This window comes from Nannospalax galili, unplaced genomic scaffold (genome assembly GCF_000622305.1).
Source record: "Nannospalax galili isolate Female #2095 unplaced genomic scaffold, S.galili_v1.0 scaffold715, whole genome shotgun sequence".
Classification (NCBI taxonomy): Eukaryota; Metazoa; Chordata; class Mammalia; order Rodentia; family Spalacidae; genus Nannospalax; species Nannospalax galili.
The window spans coordinates 12545-35353 of NW_008335660.1; the positions used below are offsets into that span (position 1 = coordinate 12545).

The following is a 22809-nucleotide window of genomic DNA, read 5'->3' on the forward strand; positions in this document are numbered from 1 at the left end:
TCTAACATCGGCCCAGTTCATGACAGGTTGCACCAACAGTCAAGGAAACAATATTGTCAGTGTGGCAAACGCTATGGTCCTTCTCAACAGGAAAAGTGAACTTCTCTAGTACTGTTAGGATATCCTCCATGACGCCCTCTTTGACATAATATTCTCTGGCTTCCACTCCTGGTGAGTACACCTTGGAGCATGCCTTCACATTCATGTTTCCTTCACAGTTTACAACTTTAACCCAGAGATTGTTCATACTGACTTCGTCTTATTATAGTGTTTCGAGTTTAACTTTATCTGCATTTCTTTAGGACTGCTAACCTTACTGTTTTACTTTGTGTTTAGATCTTACGGGCTTTATTGCTCTGTTCTTGAAATCCACTACTGCTATCGTCTATAGCCATGTCTTCCTCCCATAAAGGCAACCTGTTTTTCATCACACTTTTTCTATTCATTTGGATTTCTGCTGTTGGAACTGAGAACATTTATTGGGCTCATGTACCTAATCCTCCTCTTCTTCGTCCTTATACTTGGAAAGAGCCTGCTATTGTGGTTCCTACTTTTCCTATGAATGTTTTGTCACCTCCTTATGGAACAGGTTAGCCGGATTTTCCTGATGAAGAAGGAACAGTTTTTAATTATACTCAATTCATCACTACTGAGATTATGTGCTTTGGAGTTCCTCCTTGCTATCCTATAAAACAGCAACATTAGGTTGTCCCGGAAGGTAGAACAAATTGTAGCCATCCAGACGTACTACGGTTTTCTGCCCTGTCAATAGGTTCTGAGTGGAATGAATATGAGACTACAGCTGCTCCATCGCTCCCAGAGTGTGAAAGGTTTTCTTATGCTCAGATTTCTGAACAACAATCTTTGATATGACAATATTGTAAAGGGTTAATTGGCAAAGTTTATAGGTCCTGGAATCATACTTGGATTGATTGGGGTCCTGTAGGGAATTGGTTACAAGACTGTGTGGATTATAAGGACTTTGTCTCTAAGTGTGATCTACATGATGTTATTCCCATGAAAGATAAGTTCAATACAGCTAATATTGAGTTGGGTGGATGGAGGCATAGCTAATCCTCGACCTCAGTTGAGAATGGGACATACAGTATATCCTCCTCAAATGCATATTTGGAAATTGCTAGCCACTCTTAAGCCTGTAGAAATCTTTGATGGAACCTTTACTATTACTTATGATAAAATATTTTATGACTTTACTAAAGTTAAAAATTAAGATGTGTCAGCTTGTGTCCACTTTCCTCTAGTAATCTTAATTGGACATGTGGTCATTTGGGACATGAATTTAACTTGTCAAAATTGTCGTTTGTATACTTGTCTTAACAACTCTATAGCCTTTGATCCACCTTTTGACTCTGTTATGATCTTGACTCAAAGAAATTCTTTATGGATTCCTGTGAAAATGCATCATTCCTGGGAAAGCAGTCCTGCTCAAGGATTGATTCTGAGATTTTTCAAAAGATTGTTACGGCATGGTAAATGCATGATTGGTCTGATTATTGCTGCTATTTTAGGACTTACTGCTTTGGCTGCTACTGCTACTACTGCTGGTGTGGCACTTCAGAAATCTGCTCAAACACAGACTTTTGTCGAGCATTGGCATGATAACTCTCAAGCTCTGGACACACCAAACTCAGGTGAATGCTCACAAGATGAAATCGCAGCTTTACAAAGCGGATTTCATTGGTTAGGTAGTAAGCTCTTGGAATTGCAGAAAACTGTACAATATGTATGTGATTGGAATTCCCATATTTGCATTACTCCTTATAAGTTTAACACTTCTCTTTATGAGTGGCATAATTTAGAACTGTACATTCAGGGAAAAATGGATAATGCAACATTTAATGAGATGCAATTACAGGAAGAAATCTTTGCAGCATTTTCAGAAGAACTGCCTTCAGCTACTTCTATTGATCAGATAGCTACTTCTTTAGCTAATACTCTCTCTGGTCTTGATCCTCGTGGATGGTTTCAGAGTATTTTACATCGTTCTGGATTTTCTTTGATTACCTTGATGATTGTTCTTTGCATACTGTTTGTCGGTTGCCGCTGTGTTTTTCGTTGTCTGCAGCGGCAGGCCCACAAGTGGGCTGCTGCAGTTATCTTTTCTGCTCTGCATTTTCAAAAGGAAAATGTTGCTGCAATTACGGGTTAACATAGCTGCGATCATAACCTAAGTTATAGTAGACACTGACTTACAGATGTGTCACAATACCCTGTCCTAATCAAGGTTTCCTTCCCTCTATCCAACCTTTCCTTCGACGAGGCACTAATCGTTGACAAAAGCCCCCTGCCTTGTTGATTTGTTGGCACTTCCAATGACAGTACCTCCTCTGTTGCTAATGGCCACTTCATAGTGGCACGGGGAGAGGGCATGTTTCTGCTTTTTCCGCAGGATGCTGACAGTGCACGTTGGGTACCTGAATGCTTTGTTCGATTAGCGGAATCTCTGGCCTCTACGCCGCCTGTGTCATCGTGTTGCACCGACTGATGTCACCATCCTGCTCTTCTTTGCCTGGGCTTTTCCCATGCTTCCTTTGGACTGTTTACACCGCCTGGTGCCCACCTTTCTACTTCTCTGGACTTTGGCTATGATTCAACACCCTATTTGATTGATTGACTGTTCCACATGATTTGTGCACCACTGTTCTGATCATTTATGTATTGCTCCTTCCTTTCTGTACACCCTATGTGCCCTTCTGTTGTTAGTTCCTTTGCTATTTTCCCTTCACCACATTGGGGTCCTTTTTATGCTTGGAGGGGGGAATTAGGCCTACACAGCCTAAGCTCAGCCTCCGCTCAGCAGTTCGATTCAAAATGCGATCCTACAATTCAAATTCGGTCCAAAATTCAAACTTCTAGCTCAGTGGCACAAATTTCTATCTCAGGGGCACCGTGCCACAGCGTAATTTCCTGTTTCTTCCCCAAGGCCATGGCCAATTGATGGGAGCTTTCCGGAGGCTGGTTAGCCAGTGACAGGTAAGATCCTCTTACAGGAAAGCAGGACGCCGGCCACCCCCAACGGCTTGTACTCTGGCAGAGGACGACCTAAGACAGGCACGGTCTTTCCATCCCGGTCTTGGCATGCACATTAGCTTTGAAAAATATAAAAAGAAAGGGGGAAATGTCGGGAGCCATGCTTGACATAAGCATTGGAAATGAGAAGAGTGCCACTTTAAGAGCTTCTGAGCTCTCTGCTTCAGCGGCCAGAGCTGACAGGCTGTACCTGTATAATAAATTAGATCTTCTGGAAGATGCGGCTACATGCTGTAGCCATAGTAACTTTTTTATTTCTGTTAGTAAAAATCACCTAGGTAACCCCAATTCCAAGTCAGATAAAAAGGACCTGTGGGACCCCATAGTAGAGTTCCTTCTGGAGATCTCTCTCTGAGCTGTAGCTGCCTTCCCTTTAATAAATTCCTCGCAAAACTTCAGACTTTTGCCTGAGTGTCCTTCTTGTTGAAGACCCAAGCCTGGTGGGCTTGGGGGGCGTTCAACAATGTAGCTACTGGATTTGGTGTTTTCCCTTCTGGTTTTCAGTCTTGTTTTGGTCTGGTATTTCTTCACTATGCCTCCATTCCTCTTTTGGAATGGGAATGTGTATTCAGTGCCACGGTATGTTGGGAGTATGTGATTTGTCCTTTGATTTTACAGGGGCTTACAGTTAAGAGACTGCCCTGAGTCTCAAAGAGACTTTAGACTGTGGACTTTTAAATAGTTTTGAGACTGGTAAAGACTAGGGGGACTTATAAGGCTGGATTAAATGCATTTTGCATTTTATATGGTCATGAGCCTGTGGGGGCCAGGAAGTGGAATGTGGTGGTTTGAATGAGAATGTCCCCAACAGGCTCCAAGTATTTGGACATTCTGTCCCCAGTTGGTGATGCTGTTTTGAGAGGTTTTAGAAGGTATAGCACATCACTAAAGGCAGACTTAGAGAGTTCTTAAGCCTTGCTGGATCTGGAGTTGCTCTCTTGCCTCCTGTGCCTGCTTGAAGATGTGTGACTTTAACTTCTGCTCCTCCTCCAGTCACCTCTGCTGCCGTGCCTCCCCACCATGATGGATTCTTATCCCTTTGGAACCATAAGCTCAAATAAACTCTTCCTTCTATAAGTTGCTTTGGTCAGTGTTCCTATCACAGCAACAGAAAAGTAACTAATACAGAAGGTCTATGTCCATTATGAACCATCAAGCAACAATGGTTGGATATGACAGAAAGTACATGCACATTTTGTTCATTCAAAGGATTTTTCTACAAAATGAGGGGTTTTTTTTTTCATATAAAATGGCACTGAAGGTCTTAATATTTATTTCATTAATAGGACTTTTCTATAGTGAGTTCTTCAATGATCCCAAACAACAACAATAAAGGTCTAAGCATTTTTAACATTCAGAAAAAAATTTATTACAATGAATTTATCCATACATTTGAAGGACACAGGAAAATCTGAAAGTTTTCACATTATTTACATTCACAGAATTTGTCTGCTATCATTACATTTTTGATGCCTTAGGAAACATAGTTTTGCTCCAGCAATAGGTATTTCATACAATGATGGGATTTACCACATTATTAAATTCACAGTATTTCTCACATTTGGATTCCTGTATAACTGAAGAGAACTGTAACACTGAAAAATTTTACCATTGTTAACAATCATAAGGTGTTTCCACAGTATGGGTTTCTTCATTTGTGACATCTAATGAATGGCTTTACCACATTGTTTAGAATGATCAAGTATTACCACTAATATGAATTCTTTCACACTTAGAAGACTTTTCCACATTATTGACCAGCACAGGCTTTTTCCCAAATATGAGATCGCTCGTGCATTTTAAGTAAAGAAGGATAAATAAAAGACTTACCGCATTGCTTACATTCATGAGGCTTTTCTCCAGTGTGAGTTATTTTATGTCTTTGAAGGGAATGGTGATATCTGAACGCATCACCACATTGTTTACAGACATACGGCTTTTCCCCAGTATGAGTTATTTTATGATTGGGAAGAGAATAGATGTTTCTAAAGGCTTTACCACACTGTTCACATTTATAGGGTTTTTCCCCAGTGTGAGATCTTTCATGCGTTTTAAGTAAAGAGGGATAAAGGAAAGACTTAACACACTGTTTACATTTATAAGGCTTTTCCCCAGTATGAGTTATTTTATGTCTTTGAAGGGAATGACTACTTCCGAAGCCTTTATCACACTGTTCGCATTTATAGGGTCTTTCTCCAGTATGAGACCTTTCATGAGTTTTAAGTGCACTGGGATAAAGGAAAGACTTACCACATTGTTCACATTCATAAGGTTTTTCCCCAGTATGTGTTATCTTGTGTTTTTGGAGGGAATGGCGACTTCTGAAGGCCTTACCACATTGTTTACAGGGATAAGGTTTTCCCCCAGTATGACATCTTTCATGCATTTTAAGCATAGAGGGATAAATGAAAGACTTACCACATTGTTTACAGGCATAGGGATTTTCCCCAATGTGAGTTATTTTATGTTTTCGAAGGGAATAGCGAGTTCTAAAGGTTTTACTACATTGTTTACAAGCATAGGGTTTTTCCCCAGTATGAAATCTTTCATGAGTTTTAAGTGCACTGGGATAAAGGAAAGACTTACCACACTGTTCACATTCATAAGGCTTTTCCCCAGTATGAGTTATTTTATGTCTTAGAAGGGAATGGCGACTAAAGAAAGGTTCACCACACTGTTTACAGACAAAGCGCTTCTCCCCAGTATGAGATCTTTCATGCATTTTAAGTAAAGAGGGATAAATGAAAGACTTACCACACTGTTTACATTCATATGGCTTTTCCCCAGTATGAGTTGTTTTATGTCTTAAAAGGGTATTGCGACTTCTAAAGGCCTCACCACATTGCTTGCATGAATAGGGTTTTTCCACAATATGAGTTATTTTATGGCTTTGAAGGGAATTGCGACTTTTGAAAGCTTTACCACACTGGTTACAGGCATGGGATTTTTCCGAATCATGAGATCTTTCATGGATTTTAAGTAAACAGCGATAAAGAAAGTCTTTTGTGCATTTCTTACATTTATAAGGCTTCTCTGCAGTATGAGCTGCTTCATGCACTTTAAGTAAACAGGGCGAAATGAAAGACTTAACACACAATTTACATTTATATAGCTTTTTTCCACTATGCTTTCTTTCATGCACTTGAAGGTTGCTGAGACGTCTGAAGGCTTTCCCACATTCTTTACATGTATAGGGCTTTTCACCAGTGTGAGTTCTTTCATGTATTTGAAGTAAAGAAAAATAAATGAAGGATTTACCACATTGTTTACATTTATAAGGCTTTTCTCCTGTATGAATTCTTTTGTAACTTTCAAGAAAACTAAACAATGTCCATGGTCTGTCAAATTGTTTACGCTCTCGACAGATTGCTACACTGGGAGTTCTTTCACGAGTGCACAATGAAAGACAAACAGAGGGCTTCCCGTATTCCTTGTGTTCATAGACTTTTTCTCCACAGTTGGGTGTCTGATGTACTTCAAACGAACTGGGAAAAGATAAGGACTTTAGATACATCTCATATTTATAAAGTCTATGCACATTATACATTTCGACGTATCTGTATAATTGTGACAGAATTTATGGTTTTTCAATACTGTTTACCTTTATACTGCATGTTTCAATCTTTCTCATACCACCATGCTTTTACTCTAGATTAAGCCAGGGTCTCCCTATCACCTCTGGATGGCCTGAAACATGCTATTTAGACTAGGCAGGCTTTGAATCAGAAAAATCCACCTGCCTCTGCCTTCAGAGTATGGGATTAAAGGGAAGCATAGCAATGCTTGCCCCAGAAGGAATTTCTGTAGTCATATTACGATGTGGTTTCTGGTGATGATTTCTTCACACTGACCACCTTCTGTACTTTCATACACTCTTTCCACATGTACCTTCTAAGAAAACAATGATAAACACATTACTTGTTGTGCTGGTTGGCGTTGACAAACTGACACAAACTAGAGTCACCTGGGAAGAGGGAACCTCAGCTGATGAAATGCCTCTCAAACTGAGGCATTTTCTTGAATGATGACTGATGTACAAAGTCCCACCCCATGTGGGTTTTGCAACCCCTGGGCAGGAGCACCTAGCTTATATAAGAAAAGTAGCTGAGCAATCCAGAGGAAGCAAGTCAGTAAGCAGCATTTCTCCAGGGACTCTGCTTCAGTTCCTACCTTCAGGTTCATCCCTTGGCTTCCCTCCAGGACGCACTGCAAGTTGTACCTGAAATAACCTCTTTCCTGTCCAAGTTGCTTTTAGTGATGGTGTTTATCAAAGCAATAGTAATATCAAACTAAAAAGCTGTTTTTGTGACTCCTTTTTATTTGGATTTGGACGTACATATTGTTCCAAATAGGAAAATTATATACTTTCTGGTATATCTGAATGGTTAAAACTAAATGAAGCTGGGCATAGTGGCACATGCCTTTAATCCCAGCACTCAGGAGGCAGAGGCATGGGGATCTCTGTGAGTTCAAGGCCAGCCTTGGGCTCTATAGAGCAAGTTCCAGGCCAGCTGGGGCTATAGGTAGACTCTGTCTCAAAAAGACCAAAAAAACACAAGTAAATGGACTAGTGTTTTTGTGATATGGTTCCTACAGAGCTATTATGAAAACTGCAACATTTATACATGGTATTCCATACAACTGTTTCCAAGTAAAATGTTTTCCAGACACTGAGTCACTTTCCTAAACTCAACGACATACAATATAAATTGTCAAATTTGTCAAATGGTGAACGAATTTAAAGTTATGCTTATTTACTTTCTCTGTTTGATCTTCAATTCATAACACACTAAGATTTCCGCATGGTGATCTGCTTCCACTTGTGCATGCAAATTACCTTAGAGCTCTCCAAGGAGTCTTGCATTGGTTTTCAATGTTCTGGTCTCCCCACTTGTTTCCTAAAATATAGGCCCAGAAAAATTACTATAAGTTACAAGAATTTACATAAAACATATTTTCTAGCTTCAATGTACTTGGGAATCTTTACTTTTTTTAACAAATTCTACCTTTCCCTCATGTCAGAAAGAGAACAGCATCGCTAACACTCGTGCTTTCATGACTACGTGACATTCTTACCCACACAAGCGAGGTTCCTGTAGGTTTCCAACATCACATCTTTGTACAGATGCTTCTGAGAAGAATCCAGCAAAGCCCACTCTTCCTGGGTGAAGTTCACAGCCACATCCTCAAAGGTCACTGAGTCCTGAACATCCCACATATGAATGAGAATGACATATGTAAGTGAAACTGACAGCACAAGGAGTCCATACTCGACTAACACTAATTCTGTAGTCTATGAACATTTCTTTGATGACACAGCAGTTCGACATCTAGGACTGAGCAACTTCAATAGGACACAGCAGAATAGGATCTCTCCGCTCATTTTTGGGCCCTGGGACTACGATATGTTGCTCGACATTCGCGCACTCAAATTCTTTTAGAATTTGTCTAGAGAACATCTGTATTATACCTGTTGGGGTGGTTTGAATAAAAAATGCCCTCCACAGGCTCAGGTATTTGAGCACTTGTCCCCAAGATGGAGACACTGCCTGAGGATATTAAGGAAGTTTTAGGACATGGAGTCTTGCTGGAGGAAATACATCACTGGGGCTGAACTTTCAGAGGTATACCTTGCCCTACTTCCAGTATCTGTCTCTGTCCTTCTCGGGGCTGGAGAGATGGCTCAGGGTTAAGAACACTGGTGGTTCTTGCAGAAGACCTGGGTTTGAATCCCAGCACCCACATGGCAGCTAACAACTGTCCGTAACTCCAGTCCCAGGGGATCTGACAGACTCTTCTGATCTCCACAGGCATTGCACGACATGGGTGCACTTACCTACATGCAGGCAATACACGCATACACATAAAATAAAAATAATAAATACAATAAAAAAAAAGATTTGTTCTCTCAGCTTCCTGTCCCTACCACCACGCCTTCCCCACCATTATGGACATCTAGCCCTCTGGAACCATTAGTCAAAATAAACACTTCCTTCAGTAGCTTTTGGTCATGGAAATTTTATCACAGCAATAGAAAAGCAACTGAAACATTGGTCATGACGTTTTATCACCTACACTACAGAGAGCACTGACATCAGAAGTCATTAAGTCTGCCTGTCCTTAATTAAGTCTGTCCAATTCTTGCTCACAGAGCTGGAGAGATGACTAAGAGCACTGATTGCTCTTGTAGAGAATCCAGGTTCAGGTCCCAGCACCCACACGGCAGCTAATAGGGAACTGATATCCTCTATTGATTTCCACAGGCATTGCACTCACGAGTGCACTTACATACATACAGGCAAAAGACTCATACACATAAAACTAAAGTAAAAAACAATAATAGCAAAACTCCTATCTTTGGAGAGAAGGGGAAAGGCAGAGTAAAGACAGAAAGAACAGATGGAGGAAACAAAATGTCACCTCTTCCAATTTTATTTACAGTCATCCCAGGAATGTCAAAGAGACCTTTTAACAGTCACAACTTTCCAAACTTATATGGAGCCACAACTGTCTTGCAATTTCCAATATTCTGTGAAAAATAAGGTAATATTTTCTAAAACATATCAATGCTTTTCAGTTATGAGGTAAACAAAATGCCAAAAACTAAAGACAATTTCCATAAATTAGCAATTGGGGCATGACCATTTGCTGCCTGAACTGTAGAGACAGAGGCCACTTTAAAAAGACATCTATAGACCAATTTTTAAATTTTATGTGAATGAGTGTATGGACGGCATGTCTTTAAGTGTACCCATGTTGTACAGTGCCCACAGAGGTCAGAAGAGGGCATCAGATCCCCTGGAACTGGAATTATGGATGATTGTTAGGCACCATGTGGGTGCTGGGGATTGAACCCTGGTCCTCTGCAAGAGCAGACAGTGTCTTTAACCACCGAGTCATCCCTCCAGCCCCAATATAGTCCAATTCCTAATGACCTGTGTTGCCTGTTATACTTTGAATGTGAAATATCACCCAGAGGTTCGTGTTTGTTTCATCACTCACTCCCCAGCTGGTAGTGATCTTTGGGAAGGTTTTAAAGCCTTTAGGGGGTAAAGCCATCTGTATCAAACCCCCAGACCTTGAGACCTTATAGCCTAGCCGCTATTCTGCTCAGGCTTTGCTTCCTGACTGTGGATACCATGTGATCAGCTCACTCCTGTACCATCCATCACTGCCATGAAGGACTGTATCCTTTCAAACTGTAAGCTAAAATAAGCCCTTCCCTCTCCTGTTTCCTGCCAGGCATTTTGTCACAGCAATGAGAAAAGAAATTAATACAGCACCTGAAAATAAGAGTCTCCACTGAGAAAAATCAGCTTACACTGTAAAATTAACTACTTAACAAGATAAAAAGATGTGACTGTGGTGCGTCAATGAGAAATGCTCCCTGAACACTCAAGAATTCAAACACTTGGTCCCCACAGTTGATAGCACTGTTTGGGGAGGTTATGGAACCTTGAGGAGGTGGTTCCTTTCTACAGGAACTACATGACTGGGGACAGACATTCAGAGTTCACTGCCATGCCCCATTTCCAGTTCCTGTTCTCTCCTTTCTGGTCCTGCCACCTTCTCCACACCTCCCCCGCCATTATGGACTCCCCTTCTGGAACCCTAAACAAAAGAAATGCTTTCCTCCATGAGTTGCTTTGGTCACGGACTTTATGACAGCAACAAAAATTAACTAACACAGAAGCTAATGCTAGAAAATGAGTTGTTGCAGTGAAGAATCTGACAACAGTTTTATGAAGAATGGGGAAGACTTAGGAACTCTGGACTACAAAAGTGGTAAAATGCTCTAAGCAGAGCTGAACAAGCTGTTCTATCGGGAGCCCAGAAGACAGAAGTGCTGAGAATTATATGGAGAGTGGAGGCTTAGCTTATTGGGTTTCAGAGAACAAGGACTTTATTAGAAACTGGGCTAGAGGCCATTCATATGGTGTTTTGTTTCATTTTATGTGTGTGTTTTGCACTCATGTAAGTGAACACACACGTGATGTCTGCAGAGGGTAAAAAAGGGTATTGGATTCCCCATAACTGGAGTTATGAACAGTTGTTAGCCATGTTCTGGGAACCTAACCTGGGTCTTCTAGAAGAGCAGCCAGTACTGTTACCAGCTGAACCACCTCTCTAGCACTCTATTCTTTTTTGAAGCAGGACTTTGCAGTGTTTATTTATTTGGTTGATGGACTTGAGAATGCTAAAATGTTCCTCTCTTGCTGTTTTTGGTTTCTTTCTTTCTTTCTTTCTTTCTTTCTTTCTTTCTTTCTTTTCTTTCTTTCCTTCCTTCCTTCCTTCCTTCCTTCCTTCCTTTCTTTCTTTCTTTCTTTCTACACAATGTAGAACATGCTGGCCTTGCTCTCTAGAGATCTACTTGCATTTGCCTCCCAAGTGCTGGGATTAAAGGCACGCACAACCACATCTGACTTTAAAAAAAAATTAATTTAAAAAAATTTTATTATTTTATTTTATGTGTATGTGTGTATTGCCTGCATATAGGTGAGTGCACCCATGTCGTGCAATGCCCACAGAAGACAGAAGAGACTGTCGGATCCCCTGGAACTGGAGTTACGGACAGTTGTTAGTTGCCATGTGGGTGCTGGGATTTGAACCTGGATCTTCTGCAAGAACAGTCAAGAACTGCTGAGCCATCTCTCCAGCCCCTTAAGTAATTAATTTTTATAAGTGCTTTATCTTCATATATGTAAGTAATAATACGAAGTTGTGTAATGCCCAAGGAGGCCAGAAGGTGTCAGATTCCCTGGAACTGGAGTTACAGACAGTTGTTAGCCACCACATAGGTGCTGGGAACCAAACCTGGGTCCTCTGCAAGAGCAGCCAGTGTTCTCCAGCCCACGAAGCGTTCATTTTAACAAGGTTTATATTACATAAGTTTAACCTGGTTTAAAAGCCCATTGCCTGCAAATCTCAGAGATTATTAATTCTGCATATCATGTATGGTTAGGAGAACTTCTTCCTACATACGGGTGCATGGGAATTTGTTACCCACAAGCAACAGAGTGAATTTCTGTAAATATTTTACCTGTGTGTGAATTTTGGAGGTTGAAGTTCACCTACTACCAAGACACACAAATGAGACAAAGAATCCCACTGTGGACTTAGGCTGCACAGTGTTAGGATCCAGGATGGGTCTCATGAGTTCACATCTTTTCACTCCTCCATTCAATACAGTCAGAGAAACTGGTCTGAATTTGGCCTTGACTCTAAGTTGTGGTTGCAGGGAACCAAATTTTTGACCTTATGGTTGTTAGCCTTGGCCTTTAACAGCTGAGCTACCTTTCTAGCCTAATCCTAACTCTCAAAAAGAAACACCAGATTTTCTGTTGCAATACAACATGGCTATTGTATGCACGCAAGGACCACAAAGTGACCTCTCCATTCCACAGAATATTAAATATTAATATTAAATCTGGACTCTTAGCTTCCTTTAACCATACTCTCATGGGCGTGTAACTGCAGGAGAGATACCATGTGTGCCTTAAAAGATCCTGTTAAACTAGCTCATCTCCCCTAAACCCACTCCAGATGACATCCTTGACAATCCTTCCTTTGGGCATTTTCAAGACATACTCAACCTTGTCTGCCTGTCTGCCACAAGCCTCTCCTACACCTGATAACTATATCACCATCTTCCCCCTTTTCCCTCTGCACAGGCACATCTGTCTCCAATAGCTTCCTCCATACCCAGATACATACACTCTCTCACTGCATTCACTCAGGGACTTCATATACATAACTCAGAGAACTACTATATGAACACCCTCTCATTCCTTCCCTTCACCAAGTAGGTAATGGGGACTTCAGCACCATCAGAGTGCACACCCTATCCTCACGTCTGACCCATTCCAAAATGAACAAAACTAGGGCCATGCAGCCAAGTTCCTCTGCCTTAAGAAATGCAGTGATCACTATGACCTGACCTAATGCAGAAAGACAGTTATATGTCATCCTGACCAACAGTTGCATGAATGAGCAGTCCTTCACCTCATCCTTATCATGTGCTTGGGATGATGAGGCCTATGCTGACATACTAGTTAATGAGGCAGGCCAGGCTTCCTTGCATTCAATCCAGGATATGAAACCCAATTGATATGAACAGATCACCCGCATAGGAGATAGTGGTAAAAAGATTAGTCAGAACTAACTAATTACCCATCTCTTAGAAGTTAAAAAGGCCACTATCAAACACACTAACTATAAAAAGTTATGAAAGAAAACTCAGGGAGCTTCTTAGAATCTTGCTCTCTTTCAAATTAAGCCAACCAAAACATGTACAAGTATACTAATTTGGAGTGGCAAAGTTAATACAGACCAGCCAAGCTGGCTGTATCATTTATAAGCCAACACCATTTGGGATATTAGACAAAAGTTTTAAAACTGTAAGAGGGGCTGGAAAGATGGCTCAGCAGTTAGGAGTACTTACTGCTCTTCCAGAAGAACTGGGTTTGGCTCCCAGCACCCACATAGCTATTAACAGCAGTAGGAACTTTAGTTCCAAGAGATTTGATGCCCTCTGTGGACATTGCATGACACCACTGAGCCTACATACATGTAGGCAAAACACTCATACACACAAAAAAAATTTTAAATATTTTGTTATTTTTCTTTTTCTTTTTTGTCTTTTTTGAGACAGGGTCTCCTTGTAGTCCCAGCTGTCCTGGAACTCACTATGTAGACCAGGCTGGCCTCGAACTCAAAGAGATCCACCTGCCTCTGCCTCCCAAGTGCTGGGATTAAAGGCGTGCGCCACCATGCCTGGTTATTTTTCATTTTATGTGTATGCGTGTATTGCCTGGTTGTAGGTAAGTGCACCCATGTCGTACAATGCCCGAGGAGGACAGAAAAGGCTGTCAGAGCCCCTGGAACTGGAGTTACGCACAGTTGTTAGCTGCCATGTGAGTGCTGGGATTCGAACCCAGGTCTTCTGCAAGATTACAGCCAATGTTCTTAACTGCTGAGCCATCTCTCCAGCCCCACATATAAAATTTTTTTAATTAGAAAATTAAAATGCTGACGAGATCGTTCCCACTTTGATGAACAAGGCCTTCTAGTCATTAATAATGAAGAGGAGGCGTTAAGAGCTCGAGGAGAAAACTGAAGACGAAGGAGAAACGGCAGGCGGCTGCCGATGGAACAGCAGCAATTCCCCATTTCATACACAACTCTAGATCGCCTCCTAGAGGCCACCGTGCTCACTGCAAGGCAGCTAACCCAGCTTCAGCACAAGAACCTCTTGTGCTATCACTGCTGCCCACTAGGACACTTTTGCCGTAAGTGCCAAAGCCACACAGCAAAAGCCACCTCTAGAGCCATGAGGATTATGCAAACTGTAGGCCCACTGAAGTGCACATCTTTCACTCTTCCCTGTGTGTGCTGGTGATAAAAGTCCTTATTCAAAAAGCTTCACATTTGAGGTCGCACATTTACAGAGAATCACTTTATTTGTTCTGGGTTACCCATGATCATGCACTCATGTGTAGCAAAAGAACCCTCCTCACCACACATGGTATCCACAATTAACAAGTTCTGAGATTTGGGCCCTACTTGCAGGCAATGGGCTATCAAACAAGGTTAAAATCATACACTGCAAACCTTATCAAAAACACCATTTCAGGGCTGAAGAGGTAACTCAGCAGTTATGAGCAGTGGTTGCCTTTTCAGAGGAAAACTGGAAAACTGTGGGTTCGGTTCCCAGCACCCACACAGTGGCTAACAACCGTCCATTACCCCAGTACCAGGGCATCTGAATCCCTCTCTGTACTACATGGGTACTGCATGCACCAGTGAACTTATCTACATTGAGGCAAAATATTTATAGACATAAAATAAAAAGAAAGAAAGAAAAAATTTTAAGGACCATTTAAACATTTCTTCAGCCCATTTAAAAAGTAAACACTGCAAGTTCTTGCTTCAAAATAAGGAATGGAGAGGAGGCTGGGTGTGGCGGCACACACCTTTAATCCCAGCACTCCAGAGGCAGAGGCAAGTGGCTCTCTGTGAGTTCAAGGCCATGCTCTACATAGTGAGTTCCATGACAGCTGGGGCTACAGGGAAACTTTTTCTCAAAAAAAACTTAAAAAAGGAATGGAGAGATAGTGAGAGGGAGGGAGAAAAAAAATCACAATTATACTACACTTAGAGATATCAACATAAATTTTGTAATTTAGCTCATTTAGTTCATATAAACATTTATATTTTGGAGCCCGGCGTGGTGGTGCACATCTTTAATCTCAGCACTTGGGAGGCAGAGGCAGGTGGATCTCTGTGAGTTTGAGGCCAGCCTGGTCTACGTAGTGAGTTCCAGGTCAGCTGCTGGGGCTACAGGGAGACACTGTCTCAAAAAGACCAATCAATCAATCAATCAATCAATCAATCAATCAGTAATCAACCAATCAATAAAAAATTTATAGTTAAATCAACAATAGCAAACTACATGTTCTTCCCAAGATCACATGAAATATTCATCAAGGTAAATGACCCTCTGAGTTGTAATATGAAAGACACAAAAGTAGCCAAGTGAACCAGAGGGAACACCACGCAGCACCCCCCCCCCAATGCTCTCTGCTTCAGTTCCTGCTTTGAGTTCTTGCCCTCACCTCCCTCGTGATTGGCTGTGACCTGGGAGTTTTAAGATGAAATAAATGCTTTCCTCCCCAAGTTGCTTTTGGTCTGTGTTTTATCAAAGCAGCAGAGAAGCCAAATGAACACCACCTCCATGGCTCAGAGAACACAGCAGAAGAAGGGGATGGAGAACGTAAGAGCCAGCAGATGGGAAGGGTGTAATGCAAGCTTCCAGATGTGACATGTCTGTTATACCTAAGAACTTGCAGCAGTGGCTACCTGCTCAACACCTGCACAAGAGTGGGCCCATCAACATCCCATCATGGGTGAGGGAGGGCTCATGAAGTCCCTCTCTGTGGAGGCATATGGTGGTTCCTGGGTGAAGAGAACTCATCTTCCTCACTGGAGTACCCACTGGAAAGCTGCCCTTGCTCAAGTAAAGAACTCCAGTCCATGCTCATAGAAGTAACCTTAGTCAACTGCAGTGGGCCACACATAGACAGAGAAGTAACAGACATTATAGTCAGAGAGGACTTGTTGGAAACATGAGGTACAAGTAGGTTGGGGAAGGGTAAGAAAGGATAACGGTGGGAACATGGTCAAACTGACACACACACACCTGAAATTGTTGAAAAATACAGTTTTCATTGCCCAAGCCTAAGTGGCACATTTAGGATGCAATTTCTATACCTAAGACTCAACAAGAGATGAAAAGAACACTATGCTTCTTTCAGTTCTCATCAGTGAAGCTCCCTCATACAGCAGAGGGTCAGGAACACAAAAGGCCACAAATGGCCAAAACACAGAGAATAAGAGTTGGCAGAGTGTGGGTCCTTGGACAGGTTTCCTATATTAAGGTCCATCCACCTAGAGCTCAGGGACCGTTGTGGAAGAGGGGACAGAAAGATTGAAAGAGCCAAGGAGGAAGTGCATGACCATACAGAAATAGTCCTACAGGAGCCTGGGACCCTTCTCATACAAAACCTCTTCGGTGTCAGCATGCACAAGACCCATGCAAATTTAGGCAGATAAAAACCCAGCACAGAACTGTGGAAATGAACAGCAGGCCCCAATCTCTCATTTTTTTTTTTTTTTTTTTTTTTTGTCTTTTTGAGACAGGGTCTCCCTGTAGCCCCAGCTGTCCTGGAACTCACTATGTAGACCAGGCCGGTCTTGAACTCACAGAGATCCACCTGCCTCTGCCTCCCAAGTGCTGGAATTAAAGGCATGTGCCACCACACCCAGCTGATAACAGCTCGGTGAAGAAGAGCAGATCTGAAGAAGAGACTCTAGGTAGGCTGACTAAACCTTGGTGGATGAACTTGCACTGAGGGACATCTGGGGACACTAACTTTACATAACAGGCCCTAATACAAATGACAGAATGTATGAACTTGGGGGTGGGGGGCTATAGGAGGGTGCCAAAGGGAAAGGGTGTATAAAGATGGATTTTATGTATGAAATACCCAAAAATTCAATAAAAAAGAGAAAGATACATTTTTCAAAATTTCAAAACTGGCACTGGAGGGAAGGCTCAGCAGTTAAGAACACTTGCTGTTCTTCCAGACCCGGATTCAATTCCCAGCACCCACATGATGGCTAACAACCATCCATAACTCCAGTTCCAGCAGATCTGACACCCTCTTCTGTCCTCTCCAGGCAGTGCAGGCACGTGGTGCACTTACATACATGCAGGCAAAACACTCATACACAAAAAATAAAAATAATTTAAAAATATTTTTAAAATTTCAAGACTAAAAAATACTGTGTAGAAAAAAAAGTAACAATTAAAAAGGTCCATAAAGGAATATTGTTAAAAATTCCATAATCACAAATTTAGTCACTGAGGTGAACTGACCAGAGGAACAATCTACCAAAAGGCAAACAGAGGTAAATACTATGAACAGGTATATATGTATTAAAGATACTGAATAACTATCAACTGAAAAAAGGGTGGGGAGCACTTAAGGGATGCCACTAGCAGATCTTCCAAACAGGTAAGATTCCAATGGCTTGAAGAAAGGGAAGCACTTCCTAATTCAAACTAGGATGCCCATATGACCTACTAACAAAACTAGAGAAAAAACAATAAATACCATACAGGTGCAAACTACCTTAACAAATATTAGAAAATAAAATCTAAAATGTATTTTCAAAATAACACAGAATGTGGAAATGGTGGTACATGCTTAAAATCTCAGGAAGGAGGAGGCTGATGCAGATGGCTCTGCAGTTAAGAGCACTGGCTGCTCTAGCAGAGGACCTGGGTTCGGCTCCCAGCACCTACATGGCAGCTAACAACCATCCGTAACTCGAGTTCCAGGGTATCCAATGAAGTTTTTCTTGCCTCCACAGGCATTGCACAACATGGGTGTACTTGTATACACGCAGGCAAAACACTCATACACATAAAATGAAAAATAATAAATAAAGGCTGGGCATAGTGGTGCACGCCTTTAATTCCAGCACTGGGAGGCAGATGGAACTCTGTGAGCTCAAGGACAGCCTGGTCTACATAGTGAGTTCTAGGCCAGCTGGGGCTATAGGGAGACCCTGTCTCAAAAAGACCAAAATAAATAAATAAATTAATTATTTTTTTTAAAAAAGTCTTAAAACACTGGGTTCCAGTGAATATTTCCAAACCCATGGTCATACAGATGGCCCTGATTCAACATCTAAGAACAAAACAACAAACAAACAACATATTCCACCATATCAACAACTTAAATAGCAAAAATCATATGATCATACTAATAATTACAAAAATAATTATATTAAAAGAAAAAGGCAGAGGGGTTATTGAGACTGTGAAGACAAAAACAGTATTGTTGTACAAGGTATGGTGCCGTGCCCCTTTAATCCCAGCACTTGACCTCTGTAAGTGGAATCCAATCTCAAGTTTGTAGTTGGGACCAAGGCAGGAGAGGGTAGACATTGCTTACATCCCCCCAAGAAGGGATTTGAGCAAACAAGTGCCAATGTCCTAGTTAGATTTAGCTGTCAGCTTGACAAAGCCTAGTCATATGAGGAACTGAATTAATGGTCTAGATCAGGTTGACCTGCAGTCATGTCTGTGAGAGACTGTCTGATGATTGGTGTTGGAGGGCTCAGCCCAGTGTGGGTAGCACCATCCCTAGGCTATAAGAGGAAGTTAGTTAGATCCTGGTCCTGGGTTATAAAAGGAAGTTAGTTAGGCAAGCCAGCAACTGAGCCAGCAATCACCATTCCTTCCAGGTTTCTGTTTTAGTTCCTGTCCTGACTTCCTTCAGTGATGGAATGTGGCCTGGAAGTGTAAGTCAAATAAACCCTTTCTTCAACTGTCTTTGGGTCATGGTGCTTAGAGCAATAGAGGGCAACCTAGAACAGAAAGGGGTACTGGGCTTGCTTGAGATGTTCTTACGAGGAACCTGACCATGTGGCTTTCATGCTTTTAGACTATTATGTGCAAGACTTGGGGAACTTAGGGCTGTGAAATCCAATAAATTTGAATGCCATAAGCAGATCTTAACCATCTGTTCTAGGGGAAGCTTGGAAGATGGGATTGCTGAGAAAAAGCAGACAGTGGAGGCACAGCTATGAGGTCTCACAAGGGAACAAGGACTCTATTAGCAACTGGGCTAGAAGCCACTTGTGTGATATTTTGGCAAAGAATCTGGCTGTATTCTGCTGCTGTCCTATGGAACTTTTAGGAGGTGAGGCATTACTGGAGTAAATATGTCACTGGGGGTGGGCTTTGAGAGTTTACTGCCTTACCCCAGTTAGTTTACTCTGTTCACTGTTGTGCCAATATAATGTGATCAGCCAGCTTCCAGCTCTGGCCACATGCTGCCATGACTTCTTCCTCTGGAACTGGAAGCCAAAATAAACTCTTCTGTAAGTTGCTTTTGGTTGTAGTGCTTTATCACAGCAACAAAGAGACTAATACATGGACTAATTACTTCACACAGGAGATTTCAAGACAGCATAATACTGAGTCTGTGGGATGATTACTATGGATTATTTTTATGAGGTCCAAAATGAAGAAGAGGATGAAGTAAGGAAAAAGTACACTTTGAAGAGGAAAGGAGCAACAGGAAGCTTAAGGATGGAATCGAGACGTGCTGAAAGAGGCTGTAACTGTTAACGAGAACAGTGTCTTTAAAGACAAGCCTCTGGTTCTGCACTGGAACAGTAGGAAAATGTGCACTGAGTTGCCCCCAGTGTTACGTCTTTTCCGGTTCCACGTGGGCAATACTGCCAAGTGTGGCTGGCAGTTTGGGATGGCCCCTCATTCCCTCTGACCACATCAGAAGCAGCTTTTGTATGTTCAGATGATTGCTTTCTAGAAGGAGACAACTCCTTAGGGTTTCTCCTTTCACAGGTGGCTAGCTTAGCTGTGTGGAGTCTTGCCCTGAGGACACCCTTCCAACAGCTGCACTGCACAGTACAAGGCCTCTTCTAACTGGTACTAATCTCCACAGCAATTATAGCCTCTCTTTTCATACACTCCTTAGCTGTACATAAAGCTTCCTAATGTCCTTTTTCTCCCCAAACTACATTTTGTATTCCTTTCTGTCTCAGTTTCACCATAAGCCTGAATAAGGCTTATCAGTAACAAGTATGCCACAGACTAGATGTTATGTTGCCTTGAAATGTCCTCCACCAAGAAATGAGTCCACTACTTTTCAATTTAGCCTTAAGAAAGTTCTTTGGAATCAGAAATAAGGCACTAGATTCTTTGCCAAAATATCACACGAATGGCTTCTACAACAGATGCTGACATGGATCCCACCTGAAACCTCATGAGCCAGGCTACTGTTCCCATTACTCCCAGAATTACTGTCTTCCAGATTCCTATACGATGGCCCATTAAGCTCTGCTTACAACAGTCAACTACTATTTTAGTCCAAAGTTCCAAAGACTTTCATATTTCTCTAAAACAGCATGGTCTGGTTTTTCACAACACAAGTGGTATCATTCCCCTTGTCCTGGTACCAACTTCTGCTTTAGTCCGTCTGCTGCTGTGGTAGAACACTATGAAAAAAAAAACAGAGTATGAAAAAAAAGAGTTCATTGTGCTTTATGGTGCAGAGGGGAAGTCCATAATGGTGAAGCAGAAATGGTAGCAGGTTCTCGAGAGGAGCAGGAAGCTCGCTGTTCACATCTTCAACTACAAACACAAAGCAGAGAGCACACCGGAAGTGGGGTGAGGCTATAAAACATCCAAAGCCCACCCCCAGTTACATGCTTCCACCAACGGGGCTGCACTGCCTAAAGGTTCTTCGACCTTCCCAAGCAGTGCCATCAACTAAGGACCAGGCACTCAAATACTTCAACCACTGGGGGTACATTTCTGATTCAAACCACATCTGACTTGATGGACTCCACCACTCTGGAACCATATGCCAAAGTATACACTTTTCTCTCTGAAGCTGCTGTTGGTCAGTGTTTTAGCATAACAACAGAAGAGCAACCAGAACAGAAATAGGCAACAGCATGAGGTCTGCTGTGAAGAACTGACCATGAGGTTTTCCGTGCTTGTGGACTATTTCGTTGGAACAGTGCTCACTGGCCCACCCACTGACTCACTTGGTTAACTTCTTATACAGCCCAGGCCCACCTGCCTCGTGCCACGCACAGTGGGCTGGGCCCTCCCACATCAACAATCAAGACAATTCCTCACATAGGAGGCTCAAGCCACCGTGATCTAGGCAAACCCTCAATTCAGCCTCCCTCACATGACTTTAATCTTTGTCACATTGACAGCTGAAGCTAACTAGGGTGACAACATAATCCCAATGAAAATCGAACACCTTAACCAATATCAGAACTGACTGTAAAGGTAATATGGAAAGGGTGAAAAAGAGACTAGTGAACTTAACACTGCACAGGAAACTATACACGTTGACACTATATGACTAAGACTTCTGAAAAATGTGAATGATCAAGACGGAGTACTATTTGGGAACAAATACACAGATCGACAGAACAGGAAAGCCAGAAATAAAACCACAAAAATGTAAGCAACTTATTTTTTTTTAGAACAGAAGAAACTCCGTGTATAAACCGTGGTCTTCTCACAAATGCTACTAGACTTCATGGGACCCACGCTGAGAAAAGCCATTACAGAGCGTACAACTTCCACAGAACTGACTCCAAGTGCATCCTGACCTAACTGTGAAACGCGAAGTGCAGAGCACGGGGAACGTCCCAGAGGAGCCGACCTCCGGGAAGGCGGGTGACAGGTGTCGGGGTCTACGCCACGGCAGAGCCTGTTAGGGATCCACGCTACCGAAGCACATCCCTATTCCAGTCCTTTCCCAAGCAGGACCTGGGGGCGCACGCCGAACACAGACGTAACCGACACGGAAGCCTCCGCACAGGACAGCAGGCTCGGCCACCACCGTCCTCCCCCAGGCTTCGCGGGAGGCTCGGCTGCCACTCGGTCGCCCCTCCCCGCCTGGGACAGCCGGCCCACGCTCACCATGGCTGGGCTTCCGGGCTCGCCCCGCTCTCCTCCTCTCCTTCCTCCCGGAAGTGGCGCTCGCAGCGTAGCACAAATGTCAGGTTCAGTTGGGGTCCGCAACGGTAGCGCACCAGCTGGAAATCCCGCCCTCTCGCGCCTAGTCACCGGTCCTGATTGGACAGCCCGCCCGGAGCCCTGATTGGGCAGCGGGGCCCGAGTGACAGGAGCAGTGTCCTGAGGGTCCAAATGCCGCTGAACCGAATGGGTTAGTACATCCCCTCCCAGCCCTGCTGTAAGTTGAGAAGCAGCAGAGCTGCCGGCAGATTCAAAGGAACTAGATTCTGGCCTTCCAGAGCCCTAGCCTTCTTCCACTCTGTAGGCGCTTAGCATTCTCTTAGCACAGAGTCTCTAGTGTGCAACTATAACACACAATGTTTAAAGGAGTGATCCTGCCACCTCCAGGTTGGAAGGGCCCCCAGCCCATGCCAGGTCTAAATCAAATAGGACCTGGTGGCCGGAGATCAGGAATGTGGGTAAAGCACACCAAGAATACTTATCTCTCACACCTTATCTCTCAGGCTCCACTGTCAACCAAAAAGATAACACACTGGGCCCAAGCCCATGATTACAACACTCAGGAGGTGCAGGCAGGAAAATCAAAAGTTTAAGGTCATTCTGGGCTACTTGAGAGTTCGGTCTTCACAACCATAAACAACTTTAAAACAGGCTAAAAG

At 42.6% G+C, this 22809-nt stretch overlaps 1 protein-coding gene across 3 annotated transcripts; it reads right to left on the reverse strand.

Moving 5' to 3' along the window:
- Positions 1 to 4440: 4440 nt before the first annotated feature.
- Positions 4441 to 22170, reverse strand: LOC103731966 (zinc finger protein 791-like). Of its 3 annotated transcripts, none has more exons than XM_029562234.1 (4): positions 22094 to 22170; positions 8128 to 8254; positions 7889 to 7949; positions 4441 to 6536 (listed from the first exon to the last, which is right to left on the reverse strand). In XM_029562234.1, exons 1-4 carry the CDS (start codon positions 22094 to 22096, stop codon positions 4802 to 4804), a joined length of 1926 nt encoding a protein of 641 aa, XP_029418094.1. In that variant the 5' UTR covers positions 22097 to 22170; the 3' UTR covers positions 4441 to 4801. The 3 variants fall into 3 exon arrangements, with proteins under 3 accessions (XP_029418094.1, XP_008828697.1, XP_017652977.1); XM_008830475.3 differs by lacking the exon at positions 22094 to 22170 and adding an exon at positions 21781 to 21970; XM_017797488.2 differs by lacking the exon at positions 4441 to 6536 and having other exon boundaries at positions 7885 to 7949.
- Positions 22171 to 22809: the final 639 nt, after the last annotated feature.